This window comes from Nematolebias whitei, chromosome 10, assembly GCF_014905685.2.
Source record: "Nematolebias whitei isolate Nwh7 chromosome 10, NemWhi1, whole genome shotgun sequence".
Lineage (NCBI taxonomy): Eukaryota > Metazoa > Chordata > Actinopteri > Cyprinodontiformes > Rivulidae > Nematolebias > Nematolebias whitei.
In genome coordinates, this window is record NC_056507.1 from 21,209,320 (window position 1) to 21,223,441 (window position 14,122).

The 14,122-nt window shown below is 38.9% G+C and overlaps 1 protein-coding gene across 1 annotated transcript in view; it reads left to right on the plus strand.

Annotated features, from left to right (window-relative positions):
• The first annotated feature begins 701 nt into the window (after positions 1 to 701).
• Positions 702 to 14,122, plus strand: part of fgd4a (FYVE, RhoGEF and PH domain containing 4a) — a 20,186-nt gene continuing 6,765 nt past the window's right edge. The window contains exons 1-9 of the mRNA XM_037683448.1: positions 702 to 874; positions 4,784 to 5,207; positions 9,620 to 9,709; positions 9,812 to 9,957; positions 10,091 to 10,247; positions 12,136 to 12,274; positions 12,358 to 12,416; positions 12,502 to 12,648; positions 12,867 to 13,039. Coding sequence (XP_037539376.1) covers positions 774 to 874; positions 4,784 to 5,207; positions 9,620 to 9,709; positions 9,812 to 9,957; positions 10,091 to 10,247; positions 12,136 to 12,274; positions 12,358 to 12,416; positions 12,502 to 12,648; positions 12,867 to 13,039 — 1,436 coding nt within the window. The 5' untranslated portion in view covers positions 702 to 773. The remainder of the gene's footprint in view (positions 875 to 4,783; positions 5,208 to 9,619; positions 9,710 to 9,811; positions 9,958 to 10,090; positions 10,248 to 12,135; positions 12,275 to 12,357; positions 12,417 to 12,501; positions 12,649 to 12,866; positions 13,040 to 14,122) is intronic.

Below are 14,122 nucleotides of genomic sequence, written 5' to 3' on the forward strand. Positions count from 1 at the left end.
TGGAAAAATTGGTCATTTCTGAATCTTGTATCTGATGGATTATCTTTTTGTTTCCATGTCCTTCAGGTCTCGGCAGCAGCCCAGTTTACAAACTCACCACCACACCCACTGTGCAGGAGTGTCTGAATCGAGCATGTGCAGGGACTGGTAAGCGGCTCAGAGGAGGGGTCAATGGAAGAGGACCCGGCAGCAGGCCTCGGCTGTTGTCTAAACCTGAAGGTGTGTACTCTCTAATTGCAACATCGGAAACAAAATATTCAGTTCTCCTAAAACTTTTTTTTTTTTTTTTTGCCACTGTATAAAGATTTAAAGCTTACTGTATAGCTAGTGTTGTGTAAATTGTCCTTGAATCAATAAACCATGATCAGTGAACCTCTTTTTATTTATTTGAGTTCATCCATCTACACACATGATAAAAAGAAGCAGCTTTTTCATTCTGCTACTGTAAACTCAGTCCAGAAGCTCAAATGCAAACAATCATCTCGGTGCCTTTCTGCAGACTTTGGCTGCATGTTTAATGGGGAATTCAGTTCAGAATCCTGACATCTGGACCACTTGGGATAGAATATACTGCCCTCTTCAGTTTCCAATAGAAAATGCTTCAAGATTTTCTCTTGTGGAAATCATCAAAGCATTAATTTGCATTCATATTTTTTTGTTTTTCTTTCTCTCTATTCTCCCCAGTGCCTCCAAAGCCAGCACACCTAAAGAGCCCAGTGACGCCGGTCTCGTTCCCTTTGGGCCTCACCCAGAAAACACCGCTCAGATCCAGCATGGAGGACAGAGGAGGAAAACCTGGGTCTGTGACCCGGGAGAGAATAAGGGACAAATCAAACAAAGTATCAGACCTGATCAGCCGCTTCGAGGAGAACCTGTGCGTACTATCATTTTTCTTTGACTTGATGTTCTTTAATTTCTTTCTTTCTTTTCCCTACTTTGAATTAAGATTATTAATAAAAACTAATGAAGTTAAGTTTTGTACAAAAATACATTGTAAGTGCCGAGTTGTTAATGACTGCTGGACTTGACTGAGGATGCTTAAGCGGAATCGTTAAATTTAAAAGAAGCAAAACATTAGGTAAAAGCTGAAATGAACTAAACTCTAGCTAAAGGGCTTAAAGAAGCAAAACGCTATAAAAATGATGCAAATTATTAACTAAAAATTCAAAGTAAGGAAGCATGAGCTAAAAGCCAAACGTAACAAAATAGTTAAAATCCAAAAATGGCAGAATACTAATTAAGACAAAAGAAACTGAATTCATAACGCTAAAAGAAGTAGAATACTTAATTAATTAATTAATAATACTTAATATATATATATATTTTTTTTACAGATCATTTAAAATTAACTTACCATGCTGTGTTCAGCAAAAAATGCTACACATTTTCTCCCTGTTTTGGCTGCTCTGAAAGTGAAACCTAAGTGATCTGCCATGACTTGAAAGTAGTCTTCATGCTCCCTCTGCTGGATATATTCTACAATTACAGCTGTTCCCCTTAATTTTAGGGGTGAAAATTAGAAGTGCTTGTAACGGCAAATAATGGGACATTTATCACCAATACGATAGGTCCCCAAAGGCCTATATCGGCCCTGACAATATATCGGTTGGGCTCTAATTCAAAATATTCCAAAAGGTAGTTAAATTGCAAAACTAAACAAAAAAATTACAAAATAATAGGCAAACGTGAATTGTGAATCAATATTCCCACAACTGACAATTAACAATGAGAGAAACAAATATTTTAAAATATCTGTCACTTCAGGGAAGGTGCAATAAAATGCTCTCAATGAGGCTTTTGTAATCAAAGTGACAAAACGTTTTTTCTTTTCTTAACGTTTCCTACTGGCTCTTTCATGCATGAAAAGCAGAAGCACCATGATTAAAGTTCTCACTCAAGCCTGACTGACTGATTGTGTGTCTGATGACAGCTGTAGTAAGTAGAGATAGTGGAGATTAGTCTGTCCGGACCAGCTGAGTGTTGAGGGGGAGATGAAACGAGATTTGTGTGGGCGAGTAAAAACGCAGGTCCTCATTCAGTTGTGGAACAGGATTTGCTGCTGTGAGACTAAACCCAGGAGGCAGAGGTAGGATATCTTCAAGTAAACCTTCTCTTAGATTAAATGTATTTTTTTTTAGATATTATGCATTTTTGTTGTCGCATATTGAGTTAGAGGATTGTGTTACTTTTATGAAGTAACTGCAACTACCGAGTTTAGTTCTAGCGCAGAATTAAATTTCCTCGAGGCTAGAAACCTGAAAACCGTATGTGTTCCTTTTATGTTTGCGTTTTATAACAAGGTTTAGATTCTAGATGTAGATTGTAGCTGCAGCCCTTCACTGTGAAAGAGGCACAGTAAAAGTGCTGTTTTGTATAAAACACCTAAAATTGTATTAGGCCTGCAGTAGTTGCAGCCCACTAAAATTTGACTTCTCTTGAAGTCTGTATCCTCTTCTTTTTTTTTTCCAGCTTTGACTCTAAAAACAGAATTGCGAAATCTAATCTAATTTCCAGGCTTTATTTACATTTTTGCAATATTTAAGTGTGTGTGTGGGGGGGGGGGGGGGTTGCAACCTTGTGCATTTTTCTTTCTCATTCAGACTGTCGAGCTGTGAATTGTTTACTAGTAGCAGAAAGCAGGGACAGTCCTCTGAGGCCAGAATTAAATTAGCTTACTAATGTACTAATCTCATTTACACAGCACTCGGCGGCACTAAAGACACCTAGAGAGTCGCACTGGAAGCGAAACTGCAACTCGTCTAGTTCAGCTTGTTTTAGCACATTTATATCCTGAAACTCTTGCTGCGCTGTTTTTGCACAAAGGGAGAAAAGGGAGTTGGTGTTTGTGGGTTTTTTTTTTTTTTTAATGCTGCCTCCCAACAGTTATTTAAGCTTTTTTTTAATCTTCTGAGAGGTCAAACATTGGTTTACATTAATGCAGCTCAGGTGGTCAGCAGCCTGGGACTGATTCATTTATAGAGTAACTTCAAAAGCCTGTTGTTGTTGTTCCTCTATACACTCTTCCTGTTTCTGCTGAGCAGTACCCATGATTGCAACAAAGAATGTCTCTTGTATCAGTAAAGTTAAACACCAAATATACATTTTACTAGACGCAGTCTTTTAAGCGGTGGCAGACAGTCCATAGGTGCAAAAATCATTCGCCTCACAAAGTAGTTCCTCCTAATAATTAATGTAAATGACTTATTTACTGAACTTGCTGTATATTGTTTTGTTCTATGTACTTTTCAACTATTTTGACAATTTTAAGTGGAACTTAAAATAATTTTTAGTGATTCATCGTCGAGTTTTTTACGTATTTACCGTTATGGAGCAGTATATCGTTCAACGACCCGCATTCATCAAGCGGATCTGAACGTGCAGCCAGTGATCCGAACAGGCAGGTGTAATAAAAGTTTCATTTGGAGTGTCTGGTTTTTGTTCCTGTGGACACATTTGGCTGGTTTTAGTTCATTGATATGACCTCTACCTAGACCTGACGAGAGCTCAAACCCAGGAACAGCTGCAGTGAAACCTGCTGAGACCAACAGTGGAGATATTCTGTTTTTAAAACTATTGGGAGCAGTCATAGGGTACTAGAACAGAAAACTGAGAACAGAGGAAAGTCAAAGAACAGGAAGCGTCCACCAACATGGTAGGAAGTTAATTAAACAATGGTTTAAATGGTCAGTAACAATGGTCAATGGTTGAAGCAGTGGTCTTGTAACTGTTTGTAGGTTCCATCCCCACTTGAATCTTCTATTTGATTTGGTGATGATATATTGTAGCATCTTCTACTTCACTGAACTTTTTCCCCCCTCTCATTTAATTGTGTTAATCTGGAGTATTATTTCAGAATTATTACTTCAAATCAAATTAGAAGTCCAATACAGAAAGCTGTGCATTTGTCGGCTGGGGGTGAGAGGTGTGTCTTTCTCTGATTTATTAGACCGGTCTGTTTTTCACACAACACAGCCTTGAACTGCGAAGGGAGGAAAAAGTCAAAAACTTTTCTGACACACAAACAAAAGACAACAACAGCAACAATAAACTAAATATAATTCAACACGCATCCGTTTTTTTTTTTTTTCCACAGATAATGTAATGCAATTTATAAAAAATTTTAGGAACTTAATGTCTGCACCAGTAGTATTTTTGCTCGGGAGCCGCCACTGCATTTAAGCGTGTCGGGTTATAAATGTCAGCGCAGAGATCAGACAAACAGTGGCTGCTGTTTCTAATGCATGAGGTGAGTCAGTCGCAGGGGGAAACAGCTGCTGGAACAGGATGTAGAGCAGCGGAATTATAAAATTATGCGCATGCGTGCTTATTTTTTGGGTTGATCCACTCTTCACAATTTATTGTTTCTTTCGCAAAGTATTTCATGTATTTGAGTAAAGATCAGAGCTGAATGAGCTTTCTGTGCGTGAAAGTAGGACAGCATGTACCTACTGAGAGTAATATTTCTCCTGTCCTCGTTATGACTGTAGCTCAGGTGTTGTTTTTTTCTTTGCTTGTACTTCCTTTGCATTACAGCAGCTCTTTACAACGTCACAGGACAGCAAGATGTTTGTGCGTTTCCTCAGCTTTATTTTTAACCCTCCCACCCACGTGCAAAAGCACTTTGCTTACTGTATTACTCCACATTCAGCCAGCCTGAGCAGCTACTGACCGAATGTCTTCCTGTAATCTTTTATCGCATTTTAAAGCTCTTATTTAACGCCTTCTGTGTTCTCGTCACATTGACACACTTCCTCCTTTGATTTATCCTCTCTTCCTCCAGCAGCACAGAAAACAAGAAAGACTGCTCGCCTGCAAAACACATCACCAAGACTTCGAACTACAGCGCAACTCAACGCATCTTCCAGAAGACGGAGGCCTGCAGGATTCAGGACAAACCCGCCCTTGTGACGGCCGCAGCGCAGGATGCCAAGAAGCCATCAGCTAATGGGGTGCTAGTGCAGATGGAGCAGGGAAAACCAAAGAAGGAAGAAGAAGAAGAAGAAGAGGAGGAGGAAAAGAGTTATAACTGTGTGAGGACAGAGACTGCCGAGCTTGTAAATGGAGACGTGGGAAATGCAGAGCAGAGTGAAGATCATTTACCTGCACACACAGACGGGACTGCTGCAGAGAACCACCCAAGAAATGAGGACCTTGAGACTAAAACGGAAAGCGTGCAAAAGATTGAAGAAGGGTGCTCAGATCATAGGGTATGTACATCACCATCCTTGTGCTGTAAATTAAACTCTGACTTTTTTAGTTTCTGATCATCCATCCACAAGCATTCGTTCGTTTTCTCAGCTTGTTAGCGTTGGGTTACTGTAGGGAAAAGAGTGTGCACTTTTGTGTGAACAGATGTCGAACACTAAAGCAGCTGAGTTTGTGCCCTGGCAACTAACCCCATGAGAACGTGTGGTGTCGGCTGTTGTCTGGCAGATTAAAAATATCTTGGGTTGAGATCAGTCTCTGTCTGCTCATGGATGAAAACGACTGCAGTCACAATGATCTGACAGAGAAAACCGCCTCCAAAACTCTAGTACCAGACTGTTCGGTCATGAACTTCTAAGTAGAAGGGCTTTCTTCTGTTTTTATAAGCAAGTTGTGTTTTTTTTAATTATCTTAAGCTAACGTACAGCAAAAAGCAGTGATTTCATTACTGCAGGGCTTGGGTCATTTGAATCTTTAACTGTGAGCACCAATGAAATTGGAACAGCAATGAAAAGGAAATCTTCTTTCAGCTGCTTCCCTTTCTGGGGTCACCATAGTGAACTCGGCGAGAGTTCGGGGGTGGGGATATCGGGGGAACTTGAGAGACTTTGTTTATATTTGCACAAAGACTCGGCAGTTGTTTTTACGCCGGATGCTCTTCCTGACTCAACCACAGACCAACGAGCTACTACAGCCCTCTGTGTGGAGCAGAGAGCTGCCATCTGGGGCGCCTGCGGGGCAGATGGTGGGGGTTGGGGGCCTTGCTCAAAGGCCCAGAGTGTGGCAAACGAGGGTGGAGGCAGGTGTGGGTGCTTCACCTTTTCCACCCACATTTTGATGTTGTTGCTCCAGGGGGTCCAGCCGGCAACCTTCCGATCACAGGCTCGCCTTCTCTAACCTCTGAGCCCCCACTCCCCCATGGCTCACGAGAACGTAAAATAAAGCACAAGTAATGAACTCCATGTCATGGAGTTCATGACAAGTTCAAAAAACTTTTTGAATGAAAATCTATGTCATGGATTTTTCATTCAATTTTTTTTTTTTTAACTGGTAAGTTCTGTCTCACAATACACAACCATTAACAGTTAACCAGCAGATTGTCTGGTCAGTGTGAGTTGCTGGTATCTGTTGATGTAACCATAGAAATCAGCTGAAACAGGCTTGTTTTCCAAATCAGTAACTGGTCTTTGCTGCTGCCAGAGTCTTAACTGGAGTTAGTAGGAGAGATCATCTCTCTCCAGTTTTAGCTTCTCTCCATTGGCTCCGTGTCAAATCCAGAATTGAATTTAAAATCTTACTTCTAACCTACAAAGCTCTCAACAACCTATCTCCATCAGATATTACAGAGCTTATTGTTCCATATTTTCCTAACAGAGCACTTTGCTCTCAGACTTTAGGCTTACTTGTGGTTCCTAAAGTTTCCAAAAGCAGAATGGGAGGAAGATCTTTCAGTTATCAGGCTCCTCTCTTGTGGAACCAACTTCCAGTTTCTGTCTGTAAGCCTGACACATTGTCCATTTTTAAGACTGGACTTTTTGATAAATCCTATAGTTAGAGTTTACTTGCTATGCTGCCATAGACTTAAACTACTAAAGGACAAATTGACCTCATTTCCTTAAATGAATTGTTACAAATGAATAGTTTTCATTTGATACTATTTCTATCTTAACGTGACTCTCGACCTGCCATTGTGTATCTGTTCCTCCTTCCTGTTCCTCTCAAACCCAGACAGTCGAAGCAGATGGACGCTTGTCCTGAGCCTGGTTCTGCTAAAGGTTTCTTTCTCATGACGGAGTTTTTCCTCTCCACTGTCGCCTTCATGCTTGCTCAAGATGAGAGTTCTGTGATGAAGTTAAACTCAAATCAGTCTGCTCCTCAAATAAATAATGTTAACTTGTTTTTTTATATTTGAATGTTTCTGTTCAGTGCCCTGAGATGACTTCTGCTGTGACTTGGTGCTATATGAATAAACTGAGTTGAACTGGTCATTGTGAGAATGGCACAGATGTATTGAAGACAACAGTGAGCCACTGCTAATGTTGAAACTGCTTTGCTCTGTTTATTTTATTTTATTTTTTTGCCCGAGGGGTGGGGGGGGGGGACAAGTTAAAAAGCTCTACGTCGCGCAACTTCAACAATGCAATGTTATTTGCATTGCATGCTTGTGAATTTAACCTTATTAAACTTATTTCATAATCAAACATCAAACTGTGCTGTAAATAACATTGCATTGTTGTAGTTGAGCGACGCAGAGCTTTTTAACTTGTTCATAAAATCTACAACTTTATATTCCGATGACGCTGGAGGCAGATTGAGGGGGGAAAAGGTTTTAATGTCTACAAGTTTGAGAGCCAGTTGTTGGGAGTAAAGAGTGGATTTTGATTAATCTGGAGTGAATTTAATGCTGACATCAACAGCGCCCTCAGAACATGAAAAACATTTAGTGGTACTTTACCTCAGTCTGGTTTTAGTGGAAATGTGTGGAACTTTGATTTGAAAAGCCTCTGATGCTGTGGTAGTGAACGAGAGGCTAAAGTAGTTATCGCCAGCCACCCAACCCGAAAGGGTGATTAGATTTTTTCTTGTGTTTGTATGGATGTGTGTGTGTTTGATTGTTCATGGCATTAGTAAAATATATCATGAACCATTGGAAGGATTTCAGTAGATGAAACATTTACAGCGGTTTGACTTTTGTAGTCGGTCCTATTCAAAATGGCCACACAGTCAGTTAACCTCAAACACAAAAATGGCTTTACCTCAGCCAGTTTTACAGAGCTTGAGCTAATATGTGATGTGGTAGTAGCTGAGACTGATTCCCAACACATGCGTCAAGCCCTAACAAATCTCACAATATCTTGCATTATCAAATAAGCTTGTGCATAAAGTTATATATGAGGCTTGACGGCTATAAACTCGAGCCTTGTTCACTGAGGCACAACTGAAATGTGATGGTTTACATACTGGATTTAGTAAACATGGATAGAATAAATAATTGTTGAAATCTTTTCATACAACATATTCATAACACATGAATTAAATCATGAGACATCACAGGGAAAAAATATTTCTCAGGAAGGCAGAAAACCACTGGTTTGATCCAAAAATGTTTATTCTGTAATAATAAAAGTTCATACAACTGATAAATAATATCAGAGGTAAAAAAAAAAAAGTCCCCTTTCAAAATGGAGGATAACTGTATAACTTCAAATAGAAATACTCGAGACCGTTGTTTCTTCCTGATATTTGACTGAGCTGCTTCCAGTTCAAAAATGAAATATATTTTAAAACATAAGTAGCATTTATCTTGAATTAAAAGAGTGACTGCACTAACGAGAGTTACTGACGGTGTGCTGCTTGTACGAGGAAGTGGGAAGCTGTTTGCTGTCAGCTCTCACACATACGGCATTTAGAAGGAAGATGATGCTTCATTGTTGCGCAAAGCGTGAAATATTTTACTTTGTCATCATGCTTGGAAAACTTCACTGTGCATGAACCCTAGGGATGTTTTTGATGCCTCTCACTCAAGCTTTACCGTTATGGAGGTGTGTATTTTTTTTTTTAATTACTTGGTCTCGTTTCCTTTTTTCCATAATTTCCCTTCCTGTTCTGAGAGCCCCCACAGCCAGCTCATTATTAACACACTCACATCAGTGCTGCATGCTGTTGTACACAACAACCAAACAACAATTATAGCAAGCCCTTTGTGTATTTATTCAATATATTCCATAGAGCATCATTTTCACCCACTGGTTTGTGTTTCTAGTGCAACAAAATGGTTAACTAATATCACATTTGCACCAACTAGTTGGGCTAAATTGCCACTAGTTGTGTTTTTTTATAAATTATAAATTGCCACGAGTGTTTAACTAATGCACCAATAAATTGAACCTGTGCAAATAAATGTGCAACTTGTGCAGTGTAGTCATGAACTTGTGAATAAATACACAAAGGGTTTTCCAAACATTGAACCTTAGCCTCAGCCAAGAGAGGAAAGCTGGTTAATCAAATCAGTGCAGTGATTGCACAGTTTGTTACAATGATTAAATTATTTCTAAGCTCTGTAGTATAATTGGAAAGAGGAAGCTAATAGAAACAAAATGTTAAGAGACTGGAGTTGGATTATAACAATGCTCTATGCTTCCTCTTATCTGTTTTATTTTCAGCTCAGATAAAACCCATTTCCTGTCATGATATGTACTTTAAGCCATAAAATACCAACTATTTAGTTTTAGATAACCGCATCACGCTGAAAGCTTAAATTAGATCACTTCACTAACTCCATCAGAATGCAATCGATTCACTTCAAGTCAATTTTATTTATGCAGGATTAACAACAAAAAATAAACCAAACAGTTCTAGATCTAATTATAATTCCATATTAATAACCTAACTCGTGTATTTATATTTTCCCCAGGAGACAAATGAACAAAAGCTGTTTAATATTGCAAGCGAGCTCCTGCACACCGAGAAGGCCTACGTAGCGCGACTTCACCTGCTGGATCAGGTAAGGGAAATCCCCATCTTGCTTTTGGTTTCTAACTTGTCGATGGTTTACACTTCACAGTACAAAAGTCTTAATTTACCCTAAATGTTTATGGTTCTTTAGGTATTCTGTGCCAAACTAATGGAGGAGGCAAATAAAGGAACGTTCCCTGTGGATGTAGTGAAAAATATATTTTCCAACATCGTCTCCATCCATGCCTTCCACAGCCAGTTTCTGCTTCCTGATCTGGAGAAACGCATGGGCGAATGGTGAGCTTCACTTCTGAGTTTGGATTGGGACGCCCACTGTGGGTTGTAATACATTTAATGTTGTGTCTTGAGATAATGCACACTTTTCCCGGCAATCCATCAGTAATCAACCCCTTTCACTTCTTCTCCACAGGACGTCTACACCTCGGATCGGAGACATTCTTCAGAAACTCACACCCTTCCTTAAAATGTATGCTGAATATGTGAAGAATTTTGACAAAGCTATGGAGGTTCTGAAACAGTGGATTGATCGCTCTCCTCAGTTTAAGGCCATCATTCAAGAGATACAGGTACACACTGTGAACTACAGGCTTTGTAAGGTTGAGGGTGAACATACGGATTTCTTTTTGGGATTCAGAGGCAATGTGTTGAACATAATGGTACTTCTTCCAGCTATTTAACTGTCAGTAGTGGTGTACCACAAGGCTCAGTCTTAGGTCCCGCCCTCTTCACAATCTACATAAATAATGTAGGTCAGATCATTCCCGATACCTCTCTACATTTCTATGCCGATAACACAGTTGTTTACTGTCAAGCTAGAACAGCTGCTAAGGTTTTCCAGCTTTTACAGTCTACATTCGACATCATTCAGTCAGATTTGTTCTGTCTCAAACTGGTGCTAAATGCTGATAAAACCAAAGGGATGTTGTTTTCAAACAGGAAATTGGTACCAGTAGTCCGTCCCTCTGTCCTATCTATGAATGGTGTTCCTGTTGAGTTTGTCGATTCTTATAAATACTTCGGAATTTTGGTCGATGCACATCTCTTTTTTAAGTCAAGTCAAGTCAACTTTATTTATAGAGCACATTTAAAACAGAACCTGTTATCAAAGTGCTTAACAACAGCAACAATCAATGAGTAAATTAAAGAGAAAAATATATAAACATATATATATACAATACACTAATAATAATAACTGAAGAATTAATAAAAAGCATTTAAAACATAGGGTCGCAGATTAAAAAACACTAGATCAATTTACACTGTGTGAAAAGCCTGCGAGAACAGGTGTGTTTTAAGCAGGGATTTGAAGTGAGGAAGGGAGGTGGCCTGCCTGATGTTGGGGGGCAGGTTGTTCCAGAGTTTGGGGCCCATGACTGAAAAAGCCCGATCTCCTCTGAGCTTCAGTCTTGTTTTTGGAACAGCCAAAAGCAGCTGATCGGATGATCTCAGAGCCCGAGAGGGAACATAAGGTTCCAGAAGCTCAGAGAGGTAAAGGGGTGCGAGGCCATTTAGGCATTTGAAGGTCAACAGAAGAATTTTAAAAACAATCCTCGTACGAACAGGGAGCCAGTGAAGGGAGGACAGAACTGGTGTAATATGTTCAGACCTACGAGTTCCGGTTAAGCCTCATGTCAAAAACGTGGTAAAGAAACTGAAAGTTAAATTGGGTTTCTTTTTCAGAAACACGTCCTGTCTAACTCTGAACACTAGGAAACACCTTGTAACTGTGACTTCTGTCCATTGACATTATTTACATGAATGCTCCTACAAGCACCTTGTAGATGATGGACGCTGCCTATAATGGTGCGCTAAGATTCATAACTGGCTGTAACTACCGTACCCACCACTGTACTCTGTATTCACTGGTTAACTGGTCATCATTAACTTCACGCAGACTCTCACACTGGTACATTTCCATCTTTAAATCACTTTTTGGGCTGTTGCCTTCATACATCTCCTCCTACATGTCACTTCTTCAGTGCAGCTACAGCGTGCACTCTCAGGACATCATTACCTGCAGTGTCCCATCAGTGCAGACCGAACTTGGCAAAAGGGCCTTCTCTTACTCCGCTCCTGTTTCCTGGAACACCTTGCCAAAAGATCTGAAGCTCTCGGCCTTGACCTGTCTAAGGGATTTTAACTTATTGTCAAGTTCATGGCAAAAACCAACGCAGACATGTTCCCGTTTTTAGTATTTTACATCGCTTTATAATGTAGCTCTTTTTTATTTTGTTTTATATCACCTCTTTTATGCACGTTTCATTTTATATGCTTTCATATGAATGTTTATTGTTGTCTGTACCATATTTATGGTTTTTGTTTAAAACCAGTGTCTTGTAAATGAGTTCTCGTGACTCATTGAGACTAACTTGTATAAATAAAGGTTGAAGGAATATGAGGTGAAGTATTTATGCATTCCAGGAAGATTCAAGCTTTCTGTTTGTATCTGCACAGAGTCAAGAGATCTGTGGCAGTCTGACTCTTCAGCATCACATGCTGGAGCCGGTGCAGAGAATCCCTCGATACGAGATGCTGCTTAAAGACTACCTGAAGAAGCTGCCTCAGGACGACGCCGATCATAGAGATGCAGAAAGTAAATGGAGACAACATCCTTAAGATGAAGTTTCTCGTTTTTCTTTTAAAATAACTGTACTGTAAATATTTATTTATTTTCAGAATCATTGGACATTATTGCCACAGCAGCTACTCATTCCAACAGTGCCATTAGAAAATCTGTAAGTGAATATGCTGATCTCTAAAGTCGGCTGCAGACTCTCTCAGACTTTTCCATCTGACTAAAGACGGACTTTAATTGTTTAGGAAAACCTAAAGAAACTGATGGAGATTTACGAGATGTTGGGCGAAGAGGAGGACATTGTTAACCCTTCTAACGAGTTCATCAAAGAGGGACAAATCTTGAAGTTGGCCGCCAGGAACGCTTCTGCAATGGAGAGATACCTCTTCCTGGTAAGAAAACTGTGCACACGAGCTGTTTAATGAAGATGAATGAATGATAATGTTCAGAGTGCTTCTTAGTATCTGCATGCAGAATGTGTCTCTGGTGCTTAATTTAAATAACCTACAGAGGTTTAAACTTCCCCTTTAACTCAGCAAGAAATTAGAGCTGTGATGAAGCTGCTGGTTCTTGTTTGTGTAACTCGACTTCATTTTGATTTTTCTGTCAGTTCAACAACATGCTGTTGTACTGCGTGCCTAAATTCAGCCTGGGAGGGCCTAAGTACACCGTGAGGACACGGATCGGGATCGATGGCCTGAAAGTCCAGGAAACAACCAATGAGGACTACCCTCATACCTTCCAGGTGTCAGGCAAGGAGAGGGCTCTGGAGCTTCAGGCCAGGTACAACTACAAGCAGAAACACCTCAAGTTTGGCATTCATTATGTTTTTTTTTTGTTGTTGTTTTATGCACAAATATCTAATCTCTTCCTGCAAACTTCTCTATTATTATAGAAGATGTGTGGTTTATACATTTGGAGAAACTTAAATAATCTCCAGAATTCAAATTAAAATGGTTCTTACTACTTTCTATAATTGTTACAAAAGATAAAAATAATGGTCATGAATGGCAAAAGTAGTATAAGTTAATAAATATTTAGGCTATTTGTGTTTTCATTACACCATTATTAACCACTTTAGGTCTATTCTGATTTATAATATTTATAAAACTGAGCAGCTATTTTTGATTTTCATTGATTTCAACTAAAGATTTTAACGGATAACTTAAAAATTTTAACATTTTTCTCCTAGTTGAAATGAACATGTCACTATATTCATAATAAAACATTTATCATAAAATAGGTTCTGTATATTTTCCAAAATGACATTTGGTTACAGAATCTTTTCTCTTTGCCACTAAAACGCTACAAACAAAATGCTCATGTTTGTTAGTCGATGTACTTTTACAGATAATGTCTAATGGAAAAAAAAGCAATAAATTTTCATTAAAATCCAGATACTTTAATGTTTTTACTATTTTGCACATCTCAAAGCCTAAAAATGCACCACATAGTTAAAGATATTCACCGTTAAGTTTTTCAGTACCTGAAATTATAAAATGGGAAAATACCACTTAATTATTGTTAGATCTAGTAAATTGTTAAATCATTTCTACATTTTTTGTAACTCACTTTGTGAATTACAGCTTTATAAATGCACATACCATTTTCACATAGCTATAGTAAATTTTAAAACTGATTCATATAATTAGATGTTTGCATTAAGCTAAAAAAAATCAGCTGATTCCAGTCACCTGCTGAGCAGTTTGTGCGTTTCTTACATTTCTGCCACATAATATAACATATATGTATATGTGTGTGTATATATATATATACACACACACACACACATATATGTGTGTGTGTGTGTGTGTGTGTGTGTGTGTGTGTGTGTATATATATATATATATATATATACACACACAC